This window comes from Amphibalanus amphitrite, unplaced genomic scaffold, assembly GCF_019059575.1.
Source record: "Amphibalanus amphitrite isolate SeventyFive unplaced genomic scaffold, NRLGWU_Aamphi_draft 001574F_arrow, whole genome shotgun sequence".
In the NCBI taxonomy this organism is placed as follows: domain Eukaryota; kingdom Metazoa; phylum Arthropoda; class Thecostraca; order Balanomorpha; family Balanidae; genus Amphibalanus; species Amphibalanus amphitrite.
The window spans coordinates 104,568-123,992 of NW_024883067.1; the positions used below are offsets into that span (position 1 = coordinate 104,568).

General features: G+C 47.5%; 1 protein-coding gene across 1 annotated transcript in view; it reads left to right on the forward strand.

Annotated features, from left to right (window-relative positions):
- Positions 1–15,642, forward strand: part of LOC122373935 — a 63,769-nt gene extending 48,127 nt beyond the window's left edge. Inside the window, exons 3-5 of the mRNA XM_043352393.1 lie at positions 8,335–8,456; positions 15,092–15,214; positions 15,616–15,642. Of these exons, the coding sequence (XP_043208328.1) occupies positions 8,335–8,456; positions 15,092–15,214; positions 15,616–15,642 (272 nt within the window). The remainder of the gene's footprint in view (positions 1–8,334; positions 8,457–15,091; positions 15,215–15,615) is intronic.
- Positions 15,643–19,425: the final 3,783 nt, after the last annotated feature.

Sequence of the window (19,425 nt, forward strand, 5' to 3'; positions counted from 1 at the left end):
CGGCATGGGCCGGTGTTGGACCCCAGAGGCCAGCAGAAGGCCCTCAAAAACCAAGATGGGCCTCAGAGGCCAGCATCGGGTCTTCAGAATCCAGTGCAAGGCCCTCAGAGGCTAATGCGGGTCCTTACAGGCCAGCGTGGGCCCTTCGAGGTCAGTGTGGGGCCGTAACAGACCAGCATGGGCGGGACCTTGAACCTAGAGACCAGCGGAAGGCCCTCATAGGCCAAGGTGGGCCCTCAGAGGCCGATGCGGACCCTTAGAGACCGGCATAGGATCTTCAGAATCCAGTGCGGGGCCCTTAGAGGTCAATGTGGGACCCTAAAATACCAGCATGGCCCGGTGTTGGACCCCAGAGACCAGCAAAAGACCCTCAAAAACAAAGATGGGCCTCAGAGGCCAGCATCAGGTCGTCAGAATCCCGTACAATGCCCTCATAGGCTAATGACGGGTCCTTACAGGCTAGCATGGGCCCTTAGAGGTCAGTGTGGGGCCCTAAAAGACCGGCATGGGCCGGCGTTGGACCTCTAAGGCCAAGATGGACCCTCAGAGGCCGATGCGGACCTTAGAGGCCGGCATCGGATCTTCAGAAATCAGAATTCAGTGCAGGACCCTCAGAGGCACCTAAAGGTTAGTCTTGGGACCCCAGAGACAGAAATGAGGCCACCAGAGGCCGGTGTGAGGCCCTCAGACGCCGACTGGGCCCTTGAGGCCGGTTTAGGGGCCCTCAAATGAGGTCAATGTGGGTTCTCAGCGGTCAATGTCGGCGCTTGACCGCCACTGAAGTGCCCTCCAAGATCAGTGTAGGACCCTCAAAGACTGGCTTGGGAGCTGTTAATAGCTAGCTTGGGATTCTTGAGCCTCGTGACAATCGAATAAGGGCCAGAGCCCCATACGCCCATGGGGGCCCATTGGTTGTTGGGGGGGGGGGGGCAAATGATATGATGGTCCCCTGATTAGCCTTTGGAGGGGGGAAGGGCATGGCCCTGATCCCCCCTCTGCGACCGCCACTGCACTGAAAGTGGAAGGGAAGGGGCAGATACAGACATTGCTGGCCCCCAGCCTGTTTGAGCCGAGGCGGGGGCAATGGTCACCCTGGCCCCCAGCTATAGTACGCCTTCGACGAACTATGCCGACCCCAAGCAAATCCGGTCAAGCGTAGGTCGTTTGTATACGCATTCTCCTGCACCGTGCTAGTATTGTCTTATACCTTTTCAGTGCTCGCTGTCCCGTGCCTCGTATTCAACAAAATTCTGTCACCAGGACCCACAGTCTTGTCTCTGATATGGTTTCCTTCATTAAGTGAAGGAAATTGCGGTCAATAACGCTGTAGAAACAAAAGGGAATCTTCATTAAAGGGCAAGCTGAATTGTTGTCAAGTTACCGGGTGGTAGCACTGGTACCTAGGCACAGACAGACACTTAAGTCAGCAAAAAGTGGGGGGGCCAGTTAACATTGCTGGCCCCCCCACCTCCGAAAGTGGGGGGGCCATGGCCCCCCCGGCCCCCCCTGTTCCTACGCCTATGGCAGGGTCTTCTGGGACGCCGGGCCCTCTCTCAGCGTCGCGAGGGCCGACTGCGAATCCGAGCAGATGGTGATCGGCGCGCTCGGCTGGTGCGGGTGGTCGCGCAGGTGGTTCAGGGCCGCGCGGAGTGTGACCATCTCCGCCCTGAAGCTCGAGCAGAGTTGACCGGCAGGGACGCGTAGCTCGTCGGTTGCACCGTCCGGCCACTCCACAAAGGCTCCTGCTCCTCCGCTGCGGACTCCCGCATCCGCCGACCCATCCGTCCAAACCCAGATGGCTTGCTGGGGGAGGGACGCTAGGTGTCTTTGCGCCGCCTGGTGCAGTTCGTCAGGTGGGGCGTCCCGCCGCAGCGCTCCGATGTCCAGGGAGAATGTGACGTGTGGGCAGGCGGCCACCTCCCACGGCGGCGCGCGGGCGGGCAGCAGGGCTCGATCGTGAGCACGATCCCAGCAGCCCGCCAGGTGTCGTGCCCCACCCCGCCCCATCTGAGCTCCTGCGGAACCCTCGTTCAGATACGTAATATCGCTATCTGCCACCTCGCGGTTCCCTTGTCAAGCCGAACTCATAGGCGGCGGAACGGGGAGGGCACCGCGGCACCGTGCCCCCTTTGATTTTGGCATTTTAACATTAGCCCTATGGGCGTTGCATGGAATGAATGGGACCAAAAGTCGGCAGTGCCCCCCTTAATTGAAGGTATTCCGCCGCTACTGGCCGAACTGATGACACGCAATGGCCAGTCAGTCACAGCTCAGCTTCCTGCGGAACACAGGAAGACACATTCAGTGAGAGTCGGTGGTCATTGATTGTGTCAATATTATTGACATGGTGACTAAAGAACGGTTATATTGCGCCAATACTGTTGCCAGTAGCAGCACCACCAATCTTTTGAACTAAAACCACTTGACATCGGTAAAAAGAAACCCTCTAGCTTTTTTTTTCAAGCGATCCGTGAAATAGAGGGGATTAGAAAAACCGAAAATCCAAATATTAGCACTAGATAACATAGATCTTAAATTTTGGCCAACATTTTTAAAGCATAGGTACATCAGAGGAGCTGTTGGCGGCTTACCGTCGCGTCTGTGATGATCTCTGAGTCATGTCGCATCGTCCGTTTTGTTACGCCCGGTAGTTCAGCGGTGAGTCGCTGGCAATCTGGCTCACTGATTCAACCCCTCCGACGCCGGCGGGCTGTGTGGCGAATCACCTTTTACAAATGTTGGGTATTGATAGCGTCATTCAGCATATGTCGGTAGGCGCTAATACAGAAATTTTTTATGATAACCTGTTTGTTTTCAGGGCGCTGGAATCAGATGAAATAGCTCCCATATAGGAGAAAGTGAGGTTGTTGATGGTAGGTATCTGAAGAGTGTTGTTTCCCAACTCAGAATAATTGTAATGTGCCATCGATTGTACCTTTTACCGCAACCCTCTCGATACCTATATTAGAAGGCTTGCCTGAGTTACTAATAGTCTTCCATTTAGAGAAAAATATCTATCAGTAATCAAAATCGTTAGGTATGCTGGTTCTGTTGCTCACCCCTTATCTACAGGCTACAGCATCGGCGCGGCACACGTCTTGGTGATTCCTGCTCTGTTCCTCCTGTTTCGTTTTTTAGCCGTCAACCTTGAAATTTACCACTTTCCTAACAACTCAACAGGAAAAAATGGAACGCGATATTTGGGAAAAATGTATGTTTGCGAATTGTTTTATTTCTTCTTAAGCAGTTTGAACAAAAATAGAAGTCATTTCTCATTTGAAACTACCCCAATTATAACGATATGATAGTGCCCGTTATTGGCAATGTAGGTGGCAGCACCGTCGACTGCGACTTTTTCGCTGTAACTTCGACCTGCCCGAGCCTCGTCAAATCGCATTTTTACGCAAAACCAACTGCAGGGCTAGTGTTTTGGCATGCTCCCGCCAATTTATATCTTTGTCTAACGCGAATCTGTGAGAAAAACCCCTCTGTCGACACACCCTAAATTACCTATGCCTGGGCCTTCTCCTTCAATGGTCGTTAGTCGTTTGCCAGCTATTAGACCTCTTTTCTCTTATGTATATTTTAGATGAACTCGAAAGAGGAAATTCATTTTCTACTCGTCTACAGAATGCGAATTGAACACTTCCGCTGGGCAAAACGTTTTGTAAAGCAGGTCATAAGTCGTGTTTGCCCAACTAAAAGTTTCCGAGTCTCTTCCTCATTTCGTTTTTCATCCTGTGAAAGGTAATGCTAATGAAATTAGAACTGCGAAGCCACACTCTCCCGGCCCCCGCCGAAGTTAGTTGGTAGCACCGCTGCTCCACGGCGTACATTTCCTACCAGCCCATAGGGTTTACATGTTAAATGGCCTGTTTTCGGCGAGCGATATCTCGGTCAACCTTTGAAGGAATCAATAGTTCTTAGTCTCAAATGATAGATCGATGAATTTTCTTTCGACAATTCCTCTACCATTTTTCACGAAACCCAGCCGATCTTCTACGGCGTACAGGGTAAAGATTTCTCTGCACGCCAGCACCCGCGATCCGCCTCTCCGAGCGTCGGTTCGCGGTCCTTGGTAGCGCAGTCGGTAGTGTATCGGGCTACAGATCCGAGGGTCGTGAGTTCGAATCCTGGGAGCGCCGCGTGATTTTGGCTAGAATTAAATGATGTAGATTCTTGAATGTTTGCATAATCAATTATTAATAGCTAATTGAATGTATCGGCCCACTAATCGGCCCTTAAAACCTGTTATTTAAGAAATTTAAGAAATGATTGTCACGTGCGCGTCACGACTGCCAACCATAAGCGCTACCATATTCTAGATTGAACTAACTTTTTGCTAGTCCCGACCACATATAGTAGGTTTTCTAGTAGTTATACTAGAAATTCCTACCAAAGTTCGTCCTACCCTTCACTCAATATGCGTATTTACAAATTGCAACCGAGCTCCGCCGTGGGGTAAGGTGGGCAGGGGTTTTCACACTACGGCTGCGGTTGAACTACCGTCTGTGGTAGAAACTTCAGGACGATGGCGCGTTTCATACGAAATGTGGCGCAATGTTTGTTTGCTTCCGAACTTGTACTGTTATTGCTGTGAATTCTTGAAGTGGGAGTGTTTCAATAACAATTTGTGGATTATTTGAGTTTCTTTATATAAACATAGAATAGTATTATGAAACATTGTGTGGAAACTGCAAATACTGATATGATCAATTACTTAGTTTGGGAATTGATACACATTTTATAGATTTGTCTGGCAAATGGTGTAACAAACCTCAAGCCTATCATGATCTGAAGCTGTTGTAACAAATCAAAATTGCTTTGATGTAACATAGTACCTTGTTGGAAAGACTGGAGCATGGTTCAAGATGATGTGTAAAAATTCAAGATTTGTGGGAAAGCTTGTGACTGAAGAACGGAAACAGTTCTATATGATGGCTCAAACATGGAAATGGACAACAAAAGTAGAGTTTCAACATTCCAGCATGTGAGAATAACTTCAGAAATTCATAATTCTTGTAGTATTGCATTCTTCTTATGTACAGTTATAGGTTTTGCTAGGGTATTTGAAATTCATTGTGTCAGTTGAGATATAGATGGATTGCGGACAAATTTTAGAATCATTGCATGGTAGCTAGGTATAAGGTACTTGTTCGGTAAAAAGGTATGTGATGAATGCCATGAGAAGGTTTTTTATGATTTAATATATGGTCGTTGTTGTACCTACAAAAATGCAAGCTTACTAGCAACTAGTTTCTGAATCAAATCGAAAGTGTTTGCCATGAATGTTAATATGTACCTGCAAAGTATGTTAATAAATTTGTGTGATGTTGACCAGAGAGCTTTATCATCTGGGCATTTATGTCGCTTCTTACATTAGGTGTTAAGCATAGTAATTACGGATGAACTTTGTGCCAATATCTTCAATGCACAATGTATGTAGCATGTCTACAACCCTCACTGATCCTGCTATAGCTATAGGCATTTGGCACCAGCAAGACCAAGGGCATGAACTTCACAGTTGCTCAACCTTTTGTCATGTAACACCAGTCACTTTTTTATAGTGCACATAGCAGTGCACACAACAATGTGCAGAAGGCCTACACAAAAACAACATGATTAGTGTGCACTATGCACAGGATTGTACCCTGATTATTTGAATATTTTGATCACTCAACAGTCAACAGTCAGGAGATAACTATTAAATATCACATTTATTATACATCACTTGTCAAACAAGAGCATGATGATTGATGACACACATTTTGACAAGCAATCATGGTAGTATTCCAATAAGTTGGACAGCCATCTCCCTGGGCGTCATTTTTTCCAGGAAGGTACCTCTGCAGGTGTTGTGGTAGGCCTAGGTTGAATTGGGTCAAGTTAGGCGAAGTAAGGTGGTTATGACCCGGTCAGACCGTAAGGCCTGGTCAGGTTGATTTTAATCTTTCATTCTAATTTGACATAAATACCTATTACCTATGTTTTTGCTCCAGCCTGAATTCCATTAGATAATGAGTTAATTTTGCTTTGTTCTTATCTGTCTTGTTTTGTGTTTTTGTCCCTTATATTTTGCCCCATAGGCAAGGGTGGAGCTTTTCCAGGGAAGGTGGTGGAGCATGATTGGAGGCGCTCCACCAGACGGCATAGGAGGGCACGGTTTCTGAACGCACACTGATGCCTGATTCAAGCCACGCTGTCTTCATGCGTGGCGGCGCGCTACTTAAAAGTCCCTAAAAGAACGGGAAGTGATGCCGATAGAACCTTCAATCATTCTGGGCTAACGCTTATTACTTGGAAAAAGTCGCGATCCCATTTCAATCGAAAACCTGTGGGCCCTTGTTTAGCAGGAGGTAATGAAGAGCCACCCGCCACTGCTCAACCGCAGGCACAGGTTTAGACGGCGTTGGTCCGCATCAAAGCCAGTGTGCTGGAAAATCCATTGGTTGAAATGCTCCAGAACATTCGCCACTGTGTGGGTTCCTCACTTCCTCTCTGACTGTCCCTTGAAACCACTCCAAAGATATGCAGAAACCAACGAGGTGAGTAAACGAGGTGAGTAAAGTGTGTTTTTTTATGAAAGGTGGCTACAAGCTCAGTTAAAAGAAAAAGTACCAGATTGTTTTGCTTTTACAGCGGGAAGAAAGGTGTCCGGATAATGTCGTTACACCCCCTGTGATGTTCAAATGGTTGCTAAATTCGAAATCAGCTCCAAAAACTAGCCTAGAAACATGTAAAACTCGAAAAAGTGAACCGAGGTCATCAAAGGTCATTGAGCTGACCTGACCTTCAGGTGACCTTGACACCCACCCTAATGCATGGGACCAGCATCATATCACATGTTTCAAGGCTTGAAACCACGTGAAGACTGCAACCGCGCGGCTAATGCGAGCCGACATACGCCGAATCGCGATTCGGGCCAAACATGGTCTCGAGAAATAGGTCACAGGTCAAAGGTCATTTGGGTCAGGGTCATGAAATTTTCAGGGTAGGTGTAAAATTGATAAAATCGGGGGTATTGAAAGTTTCGTCGCGATCGGACGGTTTTTACGCGAGTTACTCACGAAAAACCGATAAAGCGCACCCAAATAGGCAGAAATATGCACATGCGATATCCTATACTGCGAAAAAAGGTGCATCATTTTTGAACGTCGCGGACAAATTGTAATTACCCTAAGCTCAGGCAGATGTATGGTAGAAAATCCACCAAGTGAAATACACTACGGCGGAAAAAAATACCCTACGGCGGAGCTCGGTTGCAATTTGTAAATACGCACTCAATATACCCTGACACTCTCCTGCTACTCGGAAGAGTTACAGAAAAGTTTGCAGATCCGCCTTACAACAGAGTGCTCGTCTCGTGCCAGGCATCGTGACGCTCTTCTTTTCCGCTCGGTTTCACGTACAAACACTCACCCATTGCGAACTAGGCCGTAATTGATTCCAACCGCGCTGTCTGTGTCTCCACCCGCCCTTCATCTAAACTTACGGCGACAGCACGCACCCTTGTGTGACCCTCGGGGCTCGTGACCCCGCTGGGGAACAGCCGCCCGGGAAGACACTGGGTTCGTTCGGAGCGTCTTGTGACGACCGCGAGGGGCGGTGTCGGTCCCCAAATGTGGGTGTTTGTCGCGTACCGTGGCGCTCGTCTGAACCAGTTAAAGCGCCGGGATGGATTTGTTTTGGCACCGTTCGCGGCAGACATTGGAGAAATCGACCAGGTGTCTAGGTGGATCGGTCCTTTGTTCGGACACCTTTACAGAGCTGAGGGAGGCTAGAGGAGACTGTCCAGTGTCCACTGTGCTCTTCAGGTGCAGCACTTTAAAACACGTCACCTTGTGAGCTTTTGGTGACCTGACCCGACCTATCATTTACTGAACTGTACTTATCCAAAACTGACAGGTGTCAGGTGCTGTCATAACCTGACCTGACATGACCTGACATGACCTGACGTGCACTGAACTGTGCTTACCTGCATGGCCTGGCCCTATAGTCCTATTCGATCGCACCATGTTCTGCTCAAGATAACTGGCCTGACCCAACTTGACCTATATTTTTCTGCGGCTGTCCCACTGAAACACATTACCACTCGGGTCCTACAGAGCTGACCCTTACTTACCGTGACCCCTCTCTTTCTCAGTCGCAGTCCCGCTGAAGCACACCACTGCCCACACCCTGCAGCTGACCTGACCTGATCAGACTTGACCTGACCTGACCTGTACTGCACTGACCTGACCTCTCTGTTTCACAGCGGCTGCCCCGCTGAAACACATCACTGCCCAGACCCAGCTGCTGACCTTAATTGACCTGACCTGACCTCTCTGTTTTCAGCGGCGGTCCCACTGAAGCACATCACGGCTCAGACGCTTCAGCTGACTGGGTCCGGCCAGGTCCGGCTCAGTCACACCGAGCTCTATTCGGATGTGTACAGCGTTACTGCCGGAGATATACAGGTGAGAGGGGGAGAGGACAGGAGGGAGGGAGGGAGAATGGGCGCAAAATGACCCTTAAGTCGGCGCGCCCTAAAACCCCAATAAACAAACAAGGAGAGAGGGAGAGGATAGGATTGGGAGCACAAGGCAGGGATGCGAAAGGTGGGGTTAGCGAAACTCATTAACCTCATGGTAGATGATCATAAAGTCTTAATTAGGAAAAGCTTGAATGGGATGTGAAGCAAAGGTACAAAAGGTAGCATTCATGAGATTCTGTCCGAGCTGATAGGTGCCTATGATAAAAACAAGCTTGGGAGATGAAGTATTTTTCAGTGTGCTAAATTAGTAGAAATGCAAATCTTTTTATAATCACTTCGCTTATTTTGACGATTCACTGTATACACAATCTCCCTGGTTCGTATTGTTCGTGCTTATCATGCGTTTCGATACCATTCATACCGGGCGTCACCATAACTGCGATTTTTTTTCTCGTCGAAAATACTGCTAACAGCTAAAGCGACATTTCATCCTCAAAATCTCCGCGTTTCAAAGCGCTCAAATGCGGCTCGGAAATTTTTCAATTACACTATCTCTTGTAGTCCTTTTCAAGAGATGCTAGTCAGGAAATTAAACTTAATTAAACTAAATTAAACTTTTTAAATTCACGTCTTTGATACGGTACGGACACTGGGCAACAGATATATGTGTTGCATTCATGTTTTTCAACATTAATCTACAAAGCAATATCCGGGCATATATTCCGTTTAGCTCAGCGTGAATGGTACTTTGCGATGCACAAGCACATTACTATTTTTTTTTTCAGTTTCATTGCGACTGAATAGTTATTTTTCTTCTGTTGATATATTTGGTACGATATTAGTCCTTTTCAGGAGCTTCAGAGACATCATATTAGCTCCCACCATCGTACATTTCAAGGAATGCTGTGCATTTTTCACTTTGATGGTGTTTGCTCACATTGAGCAACTGAATGTCGCGATTCCAATTGCTTTGGTGTTGTGGGACGGGGCATACCTTTAATGCATGTTATCGCAATTTGTCTTGCACGCGCTTACATAATTCAATGTAAAGGACAAGAGATCACCCAAGTCACTAAAGAGAGTATTTTTTCTCATGAAACAGCTTAACACTGGACGTGTGTACCTATTTATAATTCCTGCGACATGTTTTCATACCCGTGCATTCGATTATGATTTATACCATGCAGCATTGTGAACCAGGAACAGTACCAGCAGACCTACCTAACATAGTCTGTATTGTTGTCCTCCGGCGCGGGCGGTGCCGGCCTAACTATTAGCTCTCCGTCCGTACTGCTGCATGTGATTTGATTTCATCTGACAGCTGACAGCGTGCTGTGAATTCGTAAAACTTGGGCGTGACGTCAGTCGAGGCCAGCTGATATGTGATGAAGTCGTTTTATTCAACATCTCGTCACTGGACCCCAGTCTGTGGATAAAACAATAGCTGATGTGTCGTGACCTGGTATTGACTTGACTTGGGTCAGTTTTATGAACCTGCAATATTAGCCGTTTTCACGACGGCCATCTGGTACACATTTGGTGCACATCTGGTGCAGACAGGTGCAGATTTGGTCAAATCAGGTTCAGTGTGTCTCTTAGTAGCTATCAGCTAGGGTTGCACTATTTGCCTATATGCCTGCTTTGTCATATTATCAGAGAGTATCATCGATTAAAACACTGAAATAAATTCATAAAATAAAGATATTTGCTGTAAAAGAAATTAGGTGCAGATTTGGTCAAATCAGGTTCAATCAGGTGCACTCGCCGGATAGCCCGCATATTTACGTCTGGACAACGAGTTGCGGGGAAAAGTGCTGATTTTGTTGCTGTTTTAGGAGCCGGTGATTAGGCTGGATTTTGGGGTTACTTTTTCGTTCCGATTTATGTATTTCATAGTGTTTGGCTTTTGAATATTTTAGTTCTTTCAGATAAATATTAATTGTCTTACAAATTTTGTAAAAACGTTTCATTTTTTATAAGCCGATCTTCAGAGTCCTAAAAATACATCAGCACTACAATCATTGTAAACAAACAAATGGAGAGCACCACTTGGCTCCGTTCCAAGGCGCTTTTTAAGTTTATCTGGTTGTTTCCGTACTCTTGTACGTCGTTTTGTTGGATGTTTTGAATCCCTTAAGATTGACATATCATATTTAAGAAGCATGTGACTGAAAACAATCCGAAGTATCCAGGAGGCTGACAGAGGTCTGACTCCTGAACAATATCAATATTGATATCAAGTTGAACTTAAAGTTATGAAATTTTGGTTGATAAACACAAGTTGATCGGGCTCATATATCAGCAAGAAAAAGTAAAATTAAAAGAGCTTATTGGCCGAAAACAAGCTATAATTTGCAGGTCTTGGAGCAATACTGAAGAGCGCGCTGAGCAGGATCATGCCAGAAAATGACTGATGAGTGCATATTGATGTATTGGTATGAATACTGAATGATAACCATAACTTACAACAGCAAGATAAATTTGTGCTAATTATCAAGCTAAAAATATAGAATGAATGGACTTTGGCAGCTTCACTATGCTTAGATGCTATGCAGATTGTAATGTGCATCAGGTACTCAGTGTCTGGCAAATGAAACATGCGATATTCCATTGCTACTGGAGGAGAAAGCTTGGATCACTAAATCCACTTTATGTTGATTTTGAAGTTAATCATTACTGTATTTCTTGAAAAAGGATTGTTATAAAATTGTCAATGATAGTGATCATATAATGTGTTCATAGTCATTCGTGATAGTGATTGTTGGTCCAATATACAATGGCAAAGCTCTCAGTCTCAGCGTTTCTTCCTGTGGATGGCCAGCAGTGACTCAGAGCTTAGAAGTATTAGTTTTGTTCACAGGGCTGGGATAAAAAGTACTGAGGGTAATCTTCCACCAAGGAACTCTACTTTGACATGGTATGAGATGTAGGCACAAGTAGGTAGGTGCTTAGTTCCTATAGTCAGCAGTTGTGTAGGTTTAGTTGGGTTAGCTTAGATCAAGATTCAGCTAAGATTAGGTTATGCTAGTTTTTTAATTTGCCAAGTGTCCATAAAAATGTGACCTGAGCAATGAGCATACCTGAATAACCCGACAGCTGACCTAACCTCAATCATCACACATATTTGCAGCCTACCCAAGACCTGCATAGCAGTAGCACCCAGTTATAGGTAGGTACTCACCCTAACTCAATCTTACCTGCTAACCTTCAACTTGCCAATAGTTAGCTCACCTTGCCAAGCTGCATCCAGGGAAACAGTCAACTGAGGAACGGGCTCATTGGGTGGCTGGTGAGTCTGTGCATTTAAAGTGTTTCTTCTCTGAAGCTGCTCTGCACTGCTGTATGTCATGTTAGATGCTCAGAAAATGTGGGAAATGATTACTAAGCTACTTTAGTGCTTTGTTAATGCTCGAGACATGAACAAGTACAGATCCTGCAGGGTACAGTTATGACTTAGGTGCTAGGTGAGTATGTTATGTGAATGTGCTGTTCCCTGTTTGACCATAGTAAGTATACAAACAAGCACAGGGTCACAGTTATATTCAATCTCCACATAAACATACAACAAAAACGGCCATATAGCCTCACTCCGAACACATCACAAAGAACATAAGCATTTTGGGGCTGATCAGCAATTAGGTGCCAGAAACAGCTTTTTAGGGACCAGAAACAAATATTCCCCAAAATTTAATGATCTACCTTCAATTCAGACATGAAGGCACAAATAAAATAGTTCCCTCTCCTTTTGGAATACACAAAGCAAAATATTTAATAACTTCTAGTGGATGGACAAGAGCAATTAGCATAGCTTCCCCACAAGTTAACTTCTGACACTGATGAATTACACAGTGTAGGTATATGAATTACACTGGCGCTTATTCGCTTCATATTTTGTAACAATCGCGCTAAAACTGCAATATAACAGCACCATATGCTTCTTGACAAAATGCAAAAGTAGTAAAAATTTAGCCCTGATGGCATTCATTCTTGGTGGAAACGTAATTACAAAATATTTTGTAGTAACTATTAAATTCCGGCCGAAAACAGTGCGCGGTTTAAAAAAGAATCATTCCAATTACGGTCCATTCTTGCGGTCCTGAAATCGCCACTATTTCCGGCCTCTCCAACGCAACTCGTTGTCCAGACGTAAATATGCGGATAGCCCGTCGTGAAAACGGCTATTATGACCCCGAGCCAGTGCCATGGACATGGTCTTGGGTCAGTATGATGACCATCGGTCAGTATCACGACCCCTGAGTAAATAATATCACCTGTGGTTTGTATCACGACCTTTTATCCGCTCATGCCCAGGTGCCCACAAAATGAGTTGACTCTGTCTCGGTATCATAAACTGCTGCATGTGATTATCATAAACTGCTGCACCCTGTGTCATTTCACAGCCCTCAGCATCATGACTCTTAGATCAGTACCTCATCTGCTCCCCTCCCTTGCGCTCTTCCCTCCCTTCCTCTACCCCACCAGTCTGCCTCCTTTCCGGTCACCAGGTGCCACTGGCAGACGCCAGGCTCGAGTATTGGCCCAGCCAGCCGCCGTGAACCCCGACATTATGGCCGGTTGATTCAGCCGCCGGTGTTATGTGGGGACACCGCACTGGGCCCGCGATATTGCCCACTGCTGCTTTATTGATGGTGTATTGGGTTCGCTGATTAGTGTGTTTGAGTCCTGGGCGCAAAATGACCTGAGTAGTCGGCGCGCCCTAAAGCCCCAATTAACAAACAATGTGTTTGAGTTCGGAGTGTTATGTCTAATTGGACGAGGTTCTGCCGATGTTCGAAAATGGTTAGCAAGGGGCCACGCCCAGCACAATTTGGTGTGTTCATTTCCATGGTCGTGCAAGCGGCTCTGTTGGACGTGTAAGTGGTAATGTCTCTCACAATCATTTCCATTTATATGGGCATTGAAAACGCATTTATCTGTACAACGCTGGGGGCAGATCCAACCATTATCACCATCGAAAAACTGCAGAGATTTTCCGGAACTCAAATGCAACAATGCGCTGCCAGCATTACAAACATTGCATGTCATGTCTTTTGAGTCTTGCGATGATAGGTATGACAACCACCACACTGTTTTGAATTACCTGAATTTATGATTCAGTTACTGGGGCCACCATCTCAGCTCCTGCTGGCATATTTGGTGTGCTGGAAATACTCCTCCGGTAGGTATATGTTACCCGTATAGCGGCGGTACCAGGTGGCTGGCGTATATTATTGTAGCGAGGGTTCGTGGGCAGTTCGCCACCTGAGACCGACAGATTTGTTGGTGATGGGCGGTAGGGAGTTGGAGGGGGGGGGGGGGTGAGGGGAGTGATATCCTGCCCCTTGTGGCGGTGGGGAGGGGAATGCAGGGGTGGGGCTTTGGGACATTACTCGGTGCTGGGTAAACGGTGCTGAATGACAATACAGTGACAGAACAAGTCCTAGATTCTGTGCCAAAACGGGAGAGGAAGATTAGCGTGGTATGTAGGTATTGTACAAAGTCGACAGACTTGTTCAGTGTGTCCTTAGACAATATGGGGCTTGAGGTAGGCAAAACTTCTCGGAAACTGATGCCCTAGTTTCTGATGAGACTTACGAGACGTTTTAAGCTCATCCTGGGCAAGCATGGATGTTTGTTTTCTTAAGTTCACTCTTTGCATCTCATCTGCAGCGCAAATGAGCAAAGTTTGATCCTTCCTGCTATGGTCTTTGATGTATGTAGTCAGTACCTACCTATACCTGGTAGACGCACTCACGGCGATGCGACCGAAGGATGTTTCGCGGTACAAAGTATTACGGTCTTACTCTACCTCATCCAGATTAATCTTAGTTAAAATTCTGTTGAGCATCAAAGCCTTTTGAAATCCCCCTCTGCTATGCTGGCTTCTTTCAGCAAAGTAATAATGTAAAGCTGTCGTCGTGTGATAATTCATATTGCTGTCGTCGAAACTTATTGCGTCTCCGCCGTCAGACATTTGACGGGGGTCGCTAATAAATGTGAAATTTATCTGTCCTTTGCCAAGCCGTGTCTCACGATATTACATAGCTTCGTGCGCGTTCCTTATTATTGTCATTTTGTAGACGCATTCCGTCCTGTAGCTAGGCTCATTGATAACAGGCTGTCTTATAACACAAGGTGACTGATTACCGCTACGTACGTCCCGCTGCTTTTTATTGAAAAACGATCAAGAGGCATTCCTCCCCGAACATTTATCATGTGATTGCTTTTGCCAGTTGAATGTCGCAATGTCTCTGCATTGTCGTTTATTTGCCGATTTGTCCTCCTATTTTATCCTATTATCTCCTATTTTTTCTCTCCCTCGCCAGTTCTCTGTCTCTCTCTCTGTCTCTGTCTCTGTCTCTGTCTCTGTCTCTGTCTCTCTCTCTCTCTCTCTCTCTCTCTCTCTCTCTCTGTCTCTGTCTCTGTCTCTGTCTCTCTCGTCTCTGTCTCTGTCTCTGTCTCTGTCTCTGTCTCTCTCTCTCTCTCTCTCTCTCTCTCTCCCTCTCCTCTCCCTCTCTCTCTCTCTCTCTCTCTCTCTCTCTCTCTCTCTCTCTCTCTCTCTCTCTCGGTATCTCTTCCACCTGAACTGACCGTCGTTTTTCTCTCCCCGTGTTCCAGCCGGTTCTACGCTCTCTGGGTGAAGTTCTACTGACTGCCGCAGCAGAGTCCGTACCTGAGGAACTCACCGGCGTTCTGACAGACCTCAGGGACGGCCTCGTGACTCTGCAGCAGCTGCCACAGGTGGGTCACGTGACTCAACGCTGGGTGATGCATAAAAGTCACGTGATGGGTGGAAATTGGTGCGAGGAAGTCACGTGATGACACCCTGTTTTGTGTGGATAAGTGTCACTGATAAGCCATCCGGCTTTGGAAATGATATAGCTTCGAATGATGGCAAGATGAAATGAGCAATACGAGCTGGAGTTTGCAGCCGCTAAGGGCGGATTCCCGCTGGTTTACTGCACAGTTGTATTCCGGCGAATGGTATTTACGTGGCCTTTCAGTCATATCATGACCGAAGTAGTACAGTTTGACCGCCATTTCTCCAAACCCAATCCAGCCTACTGCGCTATTCGCCGTTCGGGCGTGCGCCATACACCATATCTCTTCTGTCGTTATCCCGTTGTTCGCTCGTACCTCAGCGGCGGGCCATCAAACACACGTCATGACTGCTCTCACGGTCCATAGGTGGCCTATCTGACGCGCCCACACACCCATATTGCACGCGCCACACATAAATCACTCTTCGCCGGGCGGCGATAGTTTATCCGGCGCGCGGAAAAGTTGCCCATCTGGCGCCATTTTCCCACCGTTCGGGCGGTAAAGTATGCCCGCCGACAGCCTCCGGGAGGAGACTCATGAATTTTGCCACGAGGGCGCTGACGTCAAATTTCTGTTCCGGACATTGGGGACTTGGCTAACGGGCTGGCGATGGCCTTGGGTTGGTAACTGTTGGGGAATATGCAACGGGGACGTTTTGAATGGAATACTCATAGCGGCAGAATTGAAAACGTATTTCGAACGTAATGAGATCATCAAGATGTCGTCAGGGACAGGATATTGGTACGGGCATGTGCTACGACATTGGAATAATGCGCCCCCGTATCGCCTGAATGCCTGAGAGGGCGTTATTGGCTCGTAACTCTATGAAAATCTGAATATCGCTTTCCATTAGTCTAAAGCCGGCGCTTCGTTATAAGGCAAGTCTGAGAAGGATTTCGATGCTTTTGACTGTCGACAATATCCAGACCAACTTTGCGACATTTTTGGGGCCTCGTCTCCGTCTGGGTCCATGAAAGATAGATCACTTGGTCCACTTCCCTTGGCACCGGTCCGCGAGTGTAGGTTCTACCCCTCAACTCCCCAGCGACTATGCCTCTCCATCTGCTCGGTTCTCCGTTCAATTCTCGGTAACTCTGAGCCTCATGGGTTCCGCAGAAGTCGCCCAAATCGCCCCTGATGCCTCGTGTGGAGCCCGTGTCCGGCCTGACAAGAAGTTACTGTCACCCCTTGGTAGCAGGGTTGGCATTTTTGCCGGCAAAAACTAGTTTATGCCATTTGCCGGTTTAAACCGGTTTTAACCGGCAAAAAGTGGCAAAAACTGGCAAAAACTCAGAATATCACAATGCTATGCCTAGACATGATTTTGAACAGGAAACATTTTAAGGAGAATTCGGTGAAAGCTTTATGCTTTCAAACAGAAGTGACATTGACCATTGAAATGTTTCATACCTAACTCAGAAACATTTTCATGGGCTATCCATAAGGAGCTATTAAGATGTCTTTTGGGGGTAATAAATGAGCCAATGCAAGGGTGACTGGGTGAGTCCTGCACAATCAGAAGTGCGAAGAGGCATCTGCCATTGATATGCGCACGGCACCGCATGACACCCTACTTACCGAGGCCGCCTTGTCCCACTCTCCCCTTACATGGAAATACATTCCGTTGTGGATGTCTACCGACATGCATAATTGCATAGACATTTTAAGCAGGGATAAGTAATGAGGCAACTTCAGAATGTTAAGTGCATCTATATAACTACCAGAAATGCATTAAATGCATTTCTGTACATTTCAAATCCATTCCTAACTAGAAAAGTTGTAGGTTTGGCCATCTGATTTTTTGCCAGTTTTTGCCAGTTTTTGCCACCAGGGTTTCTGCCAGCCGGTTTAAACCGGTTAAAACCACTGGCAAAAACCAGTTTTTGCCACCCCCTGCCAACCCTGCTTGGTAGCGGAACTCACCTAGAGTGACTGACAAAGTTGGTCGGGAAGCTGGTCCCGCGATCGGTCGCTGAAGTCGGGGAATTCGAGCTGAGTAGGCAGGAACTGTTTTATTCAGTACCCGGTTGCGGTGGCCAGTTGATGCCGGAACCTAACCGCTGTTGGTGACAGATACTGGTGAGATGTATCAAGTCAATGTGGTAAGTTGGGTAATTTTGAAGTGTGGTGTTGGGAACTATCGGTGTTTCACGCTGGTTTATTACGACTTGGCTGCATATGGATGATTGTTCAATGTTCTTGGTCGTTGGTTTCTGCTGTTGCTGCCTGCTGGGATTTTTGATTGAAGTGGATGTTGTTTGCTGTTAAGACGCGGGTCGCGGTTGCTCACGTACCGATGGTGATTGCATTACAATGCATTAGTAATCAACCATTTGTCAGCTGGTATAAAGGCCGACATACTCATCATGAGTTATATTGTATTTTCATTTTCTGACCGCAGTCTCTCACTAGGATATAATTATTTTTATTTTCATTCCTAGTTTTTTCCCCTTGATTCGCCCACATTCGGGGGAAGGGGATATTCGGCAGACTCCTGGCGTTTGTGATAATCAGTGGAGCCACGAAGGAGACATTACCTTACCTCGCATCCGCCGCCAGTGTGCCATCACCATCAAAGCCGCCCACAGCGCCCACAGCCGCCCCCGCCCTCGCCCTCGCCCTCGCCCTCGCCCTCGCCCTCGCCCTCGCCCTCGCCCTCGCCCTCGCCCTCGCCGCCGCCGCCGCCGCCGCCGCCGCCGCCGCCGCCGCCGCCGCCCACCGCTAGCCTAAAGTCGTCACACTCAAACCTGGCTACGACTTCAGTCTTCACGACGTTTTCCGCTGCTAAATCTCTATTGGATGAGCTAACATAGGTGCTTTGGTGCCAGCGGGAGACTCTCGCGTACCCTTGCCTTGTTTGTTTGTTTGTTTTGTTGGGTTAGGCCCTTTCGGTCCAATGAGACCATTTCAGAGCCGGGAGGATGATAGGATATAGAGGGAGACATTGCCTGCGAACCTTGCCATTATGTGGTTTGGCGGCTCGCTGGGATGGTGACGCCCACAGTACTCTGATCTGTCCACCCACCGACGAGTGAAGAGGTCGGCACTGACGGAGATTAATGTTGGGATGGTCATCAGCCACACATGTCTGTGTGCCGACCGACAGAGTGTCTCGATTCCGGCTTTATTCGCTCGGTTGACTTATGTCTCTCTTTGGCCTTTATTTGTTTTGGTAACGTTTTTATATAAGGATCCATGTGGTGGCTTGTGGTGGTATCATCAATGGGGGTGTTGATGACGGTGACGGTGGTGTTGGTGATAGCGTTGGTGCCAAAGAACAAGGTAATTTGGCTGCCCTGTCTGGTAGACCTTGCCAACCCACATGCTCCCCGGCCAACGACCGCCGCCAGCCGCCGGCACGACCCCAGACGAATTCATCTTGGACCAGAGCTCCAGCCGTGACTGTCGTGAGCACAAGTTTCTGCTTCTCGGGAATTCAGTGCTCGTTCTCAGCTCCGTCTGGCATTTCATGAAATGGAGTGGTTTTTATTTCCATAATGGTCGTCCCGCTGACATTTCATCCGCCTGTGGTGGCTATTTCTGTTTACTTTCCGAGCTTATGTCGGTTTTTGGTGATGTTTGGGCTATCTCATCTGTCTTTCTCCTGGTAGGACCTCTCCGTGACGACGTTTTTACTCCTCACCTCTGCGCCGAATTTCGCCGCCGCTCGCCGATATTTGCCGCCGGGCGGTGCGCCACGACCGTGCCCGTCGCGCCGATATTGCCGCCCCCGCGCCGCCATCCGCCGCTGGCGCCGTGGACGGTGATAAAACGGCGACGAACGGTGGCGAATGAGACGTGAATGCGCCACTATTGCCGCAGGCGCGGCGATTGCGGCGCTCATGGCGCTCTGGCGGCGATATTGATGGCCGCGGGCGAACCAGCGATCCGGCTGGCTGGCCAGCGGTGGTGCCGAAAGCGGTCGCTGCAGGCCAAAGGGGTGACAAAAGTCGATAGGGGTGCCACCGCGGGTGGTCAGATTTGGTGTTGGAATTGGGAGATTTGGTGTCAGAAGTGGGAAATTTGGTTGGATATTTGGTATCAGAAGTGGAATATTTGGCGTCAGAGGTGGGATATTTGACGTCAGAAGTGGGATATTTGGCATAAGAAATTAACTATTTTATGCCACA